The sequence below is a fragment of the Natator depressus genome, chromosome 1, assembly GCF_965152275.1.
Source record: "Natator depressus isolate rNatDep1 chromosome 1, rNatDep2.hap1, whole genome shotgun sequence".
Taxonomy (NCBI): domain Eukaryota; kingdom Metazoa; phylum Chordata; order Testudines; family Cheloniidae; genus Natator; species Natator depressus.
The window spans coordinates 124,785,224-124,794,401 of NC_134234.1; the positions used below are offsets into that span (position 1 = coordinate 124,785,224).

General features: G+C 42.5%; 1 protein-coding gene across 1 annotated transcript in view; it reads right to left on the reverse strand.

Moving 5' to 3' along the window:
- The window catches only part of MXRA5 (matrix remodeling associated 5), a 35,694-nt gene extending 26,851 nt beyond the window's left edge, over positions 1-8,843 (reverse strand). Inside the window, exons 1-3 of the mRNA XM_074966258.1 lie at positions 8,387-8,843; positions 8,031-8,280; positions 3,368-3,583 (exon numbers count right to left, since the gene is read on the reverse strand). Coding sequence (XP_074822359.1) covers positions 3,368-3,573 — 206 coding nt within the window. The 5' untranslated portion in view covers positions 3,574-3,583; positions 8,031-8,280; positions 8,387-8,843. The remainder of the gene's footprint in view (positions 1-3,367; positions 3,584-8,030; positions 8,281-8,386) is intronic.
- Positions 8,844-9,178: the final 335 nt, after the last annotated feature.

Below are 9,178 nucleotides of genomic sequence, written 5' to 3' on the forward strand. Positions count from 1 at the left end.
GCCCCAATACACTTTGGGAACCTCATGCATGCAAAGCCATCAATAATTTCCTGAGTGTTACTCAGTTTCATGACCTAATTAGACAGCACCTTATCAAAGCCATATGAGACCTTTAGGAGAATGGTCCCAACAGCTGATCTTCCTATGCCCAATTGGATGGCTACAGAGCAAGAACCTTCTGGGGTGGTCAGCTTCCAGATGGCAATAGTGACCCATTTTTCCACAGGTATGAGGCTTCACATGTTGATATACTGTTGCTGAATCTCTGGAGTCAGGTCTCTACAGATCTCCAAAAAGGTAGCTCTCCCCATTTTGAAGTTCTCTGGCTATTGCTGGTCATCCAGATCCAGAACCAGGCCTCTTGTTCCAACAGCTTGGTGTCTTCCTGTTCTTCCTCCTCCCTCCTGATGCCAGAGAAGCTGCTGCTACTGCTATCAAATATTGTCCTGGTCCCGCAGCTCATTGATGTGACAGGCAAAGTCTAATGCCGAATTTGTCCAGCTCTGAGAGCTGTAATACAGCCCAAGCAGCCTGCGCATATTCACGTCACCATAGCAGCACAGAGCATTGTTGGGGCCATATGGCTAACAGGAATTTGAAAATGGCACAAATCAGCCCAGAAAGAAAGCACGGGGTAGAGACACTGGAAACGTGACTTTTTTTTAAAAAAAAGAACTGAACCTATCTGACATCTCCGAATTCACAGCAAATATAATCCCAGAATGCAAGCTGCTCAGCAGTGAAGTGAAGGACCATGGGACATCCTTGGAGAACACTACACCCTCAGCTGGCAGCAAACTGCAGCTGTGTGTTCATTGATGTGAAATGAAAATGGAGCAAGCATTTTGGGTGCATGCTATTGGTGAAACTTGTGTACTGTGAGTTACCTGACCCGCATCAAAAAGCTTCAGATTAAACCCCTGTGTAGACACAACATTAGTGTTTTCATCCTAGTTCCCATCTATGCACAACAAAAAGCCTCCACACCATTGTCACTGAAAAACAGTAGTCCAGATAATCAGCTGGTCTGAATCAGCACAGCTATGTTAATTTCTGAAGGTCAGCTGAGGATTTGGCCCAAAAATCATAATTAATAACGAGAGCTGTGCTAATAACAGATTTTGCAGTTCACTGGCAATTCTTACAATTGAAAAAAAAATAGTTTCAAGTTTAATTTAAGGTTTTGTTTCAACAAAATCAAAACATGTCATTTTAATTTTGACCATTTTAACATGTTTTTATTGGATTTTTAAAAAATAAACTTAAAGGACTTTTTCAATGAAAATTACCGGTAATTTCAAGCTGAAAAAATTGAATCATTTTGTTCTGAAAATATCAAAACTAAATGTTTTGATTGTTTTATCGTTTTTTTCCCGACTGAAATAAATTGGCAAAAGTGACGGAAATTCACAAAATGAATTGGTGTAGCTGAATCTTCATTTTTTGCTGAAAATGTTTTAGCCAAAAACTTTCACCTAATTCTAAAAACAACAGCAATACACTTAGCATCATGATTTCAAATATATGACTAAGACAGTCCAAAGATTAGTAGAACAAGATTACTGTAAATAAGGACTAAGACAGAACTGTTTATAAAAGCTTGAATAATGCTTGTCTTTACTATGTCTGGCTCATGAGAACTAAGTTCATTCACAAAATAAAGGGTAAACCAACCAAATAATAGAGAATCTCTCTCCTCCCTGTGATAAAACCTGCAAGAGGGGCCTAAACCTGAACTCCTACCAAACCATTCTGACTGGGAGGTAAGATTTTCCCCCACCTAGTGCAGAATGGGCCATTTGTCTGGGGAAAGAAAGCTGGGAGTGCTGCCATGGAGATGTCCAATTCTCTATTCCTTTTCCATATAAGGAGGCAAACCCCCCATATTGATGGTGCCCTCCATGAGCAGATCTTTAGGGCAAGACCTCCACACAGTTGTTATAGGTAGATCTAGTAATGATGTCTATAGGTAAGGTTGCTTAAAAATTTCCATCTAAAATGCTGTTCACATGCTTGCCAGACTTTAACTGTTTGGGCTGAAATTTTCCATGTCAGGTGTTTGCCTCAGACTGAATTATTTTGTAAATTTTCAGTGCAAAAAATAATCAGTGAAATCATGTAATTAAAGATTGTCTAATAATGCATATGCACAAGGGGGGAAATTAACCTTTCACAGGCAACCTTAACTCTGGCACTTCCTAAATTTTAAGTGCTTGACTTTGCAACCATATTATTCTTTTAGCATAGATTTTTGGATATAATTTTATTTAATAATGACTCCTGTGAACGTTCAATAATTTTTGCATTTTCCAACCAAAGATTCACCAAAAGTTTTAGGGCCAACTGGAGCAGTGCACACATGGCAGGACAGAATTCAACCTCTCTTCATTTCAGCTTGTTTGGCTACAGCTTTGACACAACAACTCAAATGACTCCCTGGGGTACCATATCTGTTTAATGTAATTTAAGATTTATTTCCCATTTATTTGTGCATAAAATTTATTTTCTAAATGGGGCCCATTAAAAATTATAGTAATAGCAGATGGTCTGACATAATCACAGACCCGATCTGGGCCAACTCTATAGCCTTTTGCACCACTGGAGCAATGAAAAGGAGCAATAATGCTGTCCTAACTAGGCATCCCCTCTGTATTGTGGGAGTTATACATTATTCTGTGAGCAGTCCCATTGATTTCAGAATGGGCAGTGGAAAGACTAAAAAACCTATGAAACTATAATAGGATGCAGTATAAAAATAGGTCCTCTTCTAAAATGAATATTATTTGATGTACAGAATTAGTCTAAGATGGGAAGAGATCCTTTTTTTCCAACTTCAGTAGAGCAATTATATCAACATCCAAACTATCACTCATAAATTATAGACTTTTTCTGGTTTCTAGTATTGTTCTAAAGTTATTGTGCAAAACAGTTTACTACCAGTGCAGTTATCAATTTCCTATTGGGTGCAATATTTCTCTAAAATGCGTCTTATTCCAGACATTCCTAATAAAATATAATCTCAGGTAAAATACTCATTTGTATAGACTTTAAAACATTGAATTTGTCTTACCAATGTTCATAAAATGCTATTAAAATATGTGTATAGCATTTAATAATAATTCCCATCACAATAAGTTTTGTTTGAAAAAAATGGGAACCGAACTTGGAAAATTAGGCTTGACCAAAACTTCCTTGTTACCAGTGACTCTGATGTCATTTTGAACTCAAGCAGTTATCAATAATCATCCACAATTGCAATTCTTCTCAGCAAAGATACATAACACTTTCATCTTGCAGCATGTGTGCTGAGCTATATAGGATTATACACAGAAAATGTAAAACACTTCAGTAAAATTGCAATACAAACCCCAAATTGATTCTTTCCACATGTTTAGAGATTCTTGCTGGCACTGCTGCCAAGGATCGAAATGTGCAGTGAACTTCAGTGGGAACGTAACAGGCACATGGGCGTGGACATGCAAAAGCGATTTGTGGAAGCCCCAGAGACACAATCAGCACCACGGATAGTGCCCCAAAATTTGCCCTCTTTCGCATCTTGTCAGTTGTCTTCATTTCGCTGTATCTGTTTTATTTGTAAAAGAAAATGTTTTTATCTTTGTAAACACACTTGTAGAGCATGATCACTTAAATGATGGCTTCTGTAGGAGCTACTTTTCTTAAGGCTTCCTGACTAAGCTATAGAATAGAGAAAATGTAAATAAAGAAAACTTTGTACAAATCTATTTCTATGCAATCTGATAGGCAATTTAGGCAAAAGTCTGTGAAATATGGTGCAAAAAGAGCTTTTCTTTCAAGCTATTCTTTGCTATTTCAAAGTCAACTTTTCCCCTCATTTCTATTTTACCATAATTATACTAATTTTCTGTTTCTCTGTGGTAAAATATTGTATACTTTTGGTTTACACATATAACTTTTATGGGAGAAGGCATTCTCTAGTAGCTTAGGGCAGAGAACTAGGAATCATTACATCTGGACTGTCACTTTACCTCTCACTTGTTGTCTGATGTTGGTATGCAACGTCATTTAAGCCAAAACTTTCAATGGGAGCTATGGATAATCAGGACTTCTAAAACCAAGCCACTTATTTAGAGGCCTAAACATGGATGTAGGAGGAAGTTTAAGCTCCCAAGTGTGAAAAGTTTGGCCTTAACATCTATAAAATTTAAGCCAACATTTTAAAAACTTGGACTCCAGAAGTTAAGCTGTTAAATTCATATTAAGGCACCTCAGTAACGATCCACATTTTACAAAGCTGTTCAGAACCTGCAGCTGTCATTGACTTTGAGGACTGAGCACTTTAGAAAATCAGATAATTTACTTGGGTGACTAATTATGGCTTGAAGAGACTAGCTTCAAGCAAACAAGTTGAAAAATTTAGTTCTAATTGTTAGACCTTTATGAAGAGCTTTGAGTTCTTCAGATGAAAAGTGCCACATAAAGGCAACTTATTATTAATTTTGTTGTTATTGTTGTACAACCCAGTGTAACAATGAAGGACACTCATCCAAGTCTATGGTGGCTTGTGGATTTCAGCTATATTAAAAACTCATCCAGTATTGCCTTCATCAAGATATTACCCTTAGTATAAAAGTCAAATTTCTTAAATCTGCAAACAATACGACTGCCATTTTCCTACCAACATCATATGCAAACCATTATAATTCAAAGAAGAGACCCATCAATGTGAAGAGGTTTCTCAAATGTCTGTGGTCAAGTTAATAAGACAGTTATTATTCTCAACAAAAACACTTCATAACATGTGTAAGAACTATGCACTTATTCAGGTATTCTCTTAAGTGAAAGTTGTCATGTTAAAATACCTTACACATTTCATTTTCTTTTGAAGAGTACTAAACCTCCATTTTCTTTCATATAATTCTTGCAGGAGTCAAACAGAAGTTACAACAACATGAGGACTTGCTAAGCAAGATCAAGAATTAAACTTCTAAGTGGGAAATTATAGATTGCATTTTTTTCTCCATTTAAGAAAATAAAATGAATAACAATCATGCAAAATTCTCACAAATTGATATTGTTAAATTTTGAAAAATATCCACCTAATATTTACTAACTTGCAGGAAAATTTATTCCCCTTTCAGTGCAGTACAAAAATCCCTCTCTTTTTAAGCATTCTAAATATTATTTAGCCCAATAACACAAAAAACATTTGACATTTTTGGAAAGAGATAAATCAGAGTCTTCATAATATATTTTATCAATAGAAAGGGATCAGTTTGTTAAATTTAGGGAACTCAAAGAAATGTCCTACAAGAGGCACTGCTCTTTTGGCAAGATCTCTTTGGAGGCCTTGATATATACGTCAAGATGTAGATTTGGGACAGAAAGGACAAAACCACCACCACCAACAAAAAGGAGAACCTAAGGCCCAGATCTCCATGGGGTATTTAGACACCTAAGTCCCATTAAGAGTCTAAATAACTTTAAGTTACCAAAAGCAAAAAGTTTAAACTGATATAGGATTCATTTCTTTAAGAGGAGTTACATTTACTGTAACCTCAGTTTCATGATTCATTTCTGATGTTTTCATCATTAACCACAATTTCTGTAACTAATAATGATATTTAACTTTTCAGTTATTCCCCAAACATTCATTGAGTCTTACAACACTCCTGTTAACTAGAGAAACATTCTTCTCATTTTGCAGATGATTAGCTGACTTCTCCAACATCACAGAATATGTCAGTGGGAGAGTAAATAATGGAACCCAAGGAGTTCTGACTTCTAGTCCCCAGCTGTAATCACTAGACCAGTGTTTCTCAGACTGTGGAAGAGCCCAAACCCCTGTAGAGGCAGGTGTAAACAAGGAGCAATTACCTTTTTCTCTCCAGAAGGAGCTGCTGCCACATACCATGAGAGAAAACAGAAGGACTGGAAACACAAGTGAGTGTGGTGTTGCCAGCCACCACTAGGAGTCATTAATCATAGAATATCAGGGTTTGAAGGGATCTCAGGAGGTCATCTAGTCCAACCCCCTGCTCAAAGCAGGACCAATCCCCAACTAAATCATCCCAGCCAGGGCTTTGTCAAGCCTGACCTTAAAAACATCTAAGGAAGGAGATTCTACCACCTCCCTAGCTAGCCCATACCAGTGCTTCACCTCCCGCCTAGTGAAAAAGTTGTTCCTAATATCCAACCTAAACCTCCCGCACTGCAACTTGAGACCATTACTTCTTGTTCTGTCATCTGGTTTCACTGAGAACAGTCTAGATCCATCCTCTTTGGAAACCCCTTTCAGGGAAATTGAGAATTTCCCTGAAATGGGAATCTGAGAATGGGAGCAGAAAGAATAGAACCAGGTAGGTCTGCCAGCATGTCAAGTGGACCAAGGAATGAGGCAGGTGGCCATTATGTGTAGGGAAGGAGGCAACCAAATAGCTAGGAATTGTGTGCAGGGGAACAGGCTACTGGGCAGTATATTTAGGGGAGCTGGGAACCAGGCAGCTGAGTGAGCAGTGTATGCAGGACAGAAGGGAACTGGACAGCATGGGCACAGGAGAAGAGAATCAGGGGGCAACACACATATTCACAGGAGGGGGCTGCATGGGAGTGTTGCAGATGGAAGAAGGATTGAGACTGCACATACAGAGGGAGAGAAGAATCAAACACCTATAGAGTTCACCTATAGAGAAGCATATGCCAGGAAAACAGAGAGACAGAACATGTGGGAGGGGAGTGGAAATGAACAACAACAAAAAAGTGTGATTCCCACCCCCCCAAAAGAGGACAAGACATTGTCACAATCAATACAATTAAATATGCAGTTGCCACAGGAATATTGCACGATCATGAGTGGCAGGGTGAGGGGAAGGGGCCCATGGTACAAAGCATTTAAGACACCGCCGCCTCCCCAGAGCGCACACACAATCAGCAGAGCAAGGGAAGAGCAGCTTGGAGAGCAAAGGGTGCAATTTGGGATGCAAGGGGAAGAGATGCGGAAAGCCCCTGGCCAGCTCTACTTGGAATTCTTTCCAGAACGGCCTACACTAGCAGAGTTTAAGGCCCCACCTCCTGCCAGGGCTGGTTCTACTCCCCACAAGCATGGCTCCGTGCAGTCGTAGTTTGGCTCAGGTCTGAGGTAGCAGGTCCCTCGCTCCTCTGATTGGCACAGACCAGAGGGATGTTTTCAACTGTTCACAGCGGAGTGAGAACCAACGGGCCTCAGTCTCCCCAACAGTGGCATGAGGTGGCCCCTCTCCCGAAACTGCACTGGGGGGGGGGCACTGACAATGCCCAGGTATGAGTGACAGCATCACTGGGGAGCTGAGTGGCTGACTAGGGGAGGGCGCACCTGGGAGACCACCACTGGTGCAGGGGAAGTGGGGACCCCCCCTGTAACAAAGTGAGCTGAGAGCGACACAGCCTCCTGGCGTGGCTCTCCGCGGACACCGCTGCGATGTCACCGGGAGCTCCGCCGGGGGAAGGACTGCAAGCCCAAAGCCAGTATCTGGCCTCTCACGGTGGCCTCAGGTTTCCGTCACCGAGGGATTATTTCAGCAGCACGATTTGCTGGAGCTGCTGCACCAGGAATCTCAGAAAGCCTGGGGGTGGGAGGCTTCCCTTCTTAGCCTATTTCAGGGCAGATGCTTCCCATTAGGGAAGAATTCCCCTAATTCACCGAGGCCGACTGGAAGGGAGTCCATTCCCTACACAGCCAGACAGTGAACACCGAACAAACAGAGAGAAATAAAACAAGGCCCTATTGCATGGAGGTGACACCCACCCACCCACCCCAGCTGCATTCAGGCAGCGTTTCACCTTTACAGCCTGAGGCTTTCAAGCAGCCCAGGGAAGGAAAGCACCACATCCAAAGTGGCTGAAGTGGCGTGCGTTTGTTTGAGTTAATCAGGCACTTTTCCAACTCTTCCCCCCACCCACCCCCAGGGGCTCCTCTGCAAGGGCACACATTGCCCGTTAAAATGCAACGAACAGCACGCAGCAACGCGACCAGGGACAGACAGCGAAAAGGCATTTGGTGCAACAGCCATTACCTGCACTGCACTTTGGTCTCACAAAACTGCGGCGGCCGCAGCGCCCATCGCTGCCAGGGGCCAGAAGCTCGTCTAAGGTATGCCCAGGAACGTGGCTGTTTCCGACACTGCGTGCTCCGGCTGTGTGTCTGTCATTGGGTGGCACCCCGGGCGCCAAAAGTTCATCCCAGCCCAAACAAACGTGGCTCAGCCCCGGGCTATAATTCCTTATGCCTTCGCATTGCCCGCCATCCAGGTTGGGGAGTCATGGCTCCAAAGAAAAAAGAAGAAGAAGAATTAGCCCTCGAAATCCATCCACCTTTTGTTATTGTTAAAGACAACAAATCCCGAGATCACTGCTTTCAAAGCAAACGGACCATGCAGGCAGCTTGCAGCATTTCCCGGCACCGCAGCTCTTTCCTCCCAGGCACTTCAAGGAGAGTGCAAAGCAATTCGCCAGCTTTTGTCTCCTGCAGCAGATGGCTCAGCCCCCAATGCCGCAGCCTCCGGCTCAGGTCCAGCCCCGGGACAAGCAGGGAAGGAGGCGGGCACAGCACTTGGGGCACGGCACGCGCTTCTCCTGCTCCTGGCTCCTCGGGCGCTGCGTTTGGAGCTAGGACGGAGTAGCTGCTCCGCTGCTCCTTCGTGGTGGGCGGCTCTTTACGGGGGAGCTGATGGGGAGGGAGCTACGCGAAGGTGCTGGAGACAGAGCTTAACTGAGGTAGATTTTACGTAAATTGAAAGCTGACTCTTGCTGGGTAGCCACTGGCAATCCGACAGAAAAACCAGGACCACAGCTCACAGTAGAGGAGGGAGAGCATTGTGAACCCCCCACCCCCACCCCCCGCCACCACCCAGGGTATCTGGCACCTGGGTTTCAGACAGCTTTTTCCTCTGAATCCTTGAATTATGCTGTCTATACTCAACAAGGGTAGCCCGGGCCATTGCATCAAAAAAAAAATAAATCTAATTTACAGCTATGCAATAATAATGCAAAACTCTGTATCTAGCACTTGGGGATTGCTTGATCCAGCCAACTTTTGGGGACACCAAATCACACCCTCAAAATAGGCAAACAATGTTGCTACTGCCATTACACACGCAGACACACGCATTAAAATATAAACTAAAATCCAGTGACTAATTCATCCTAAAACAAGCAAACTGTC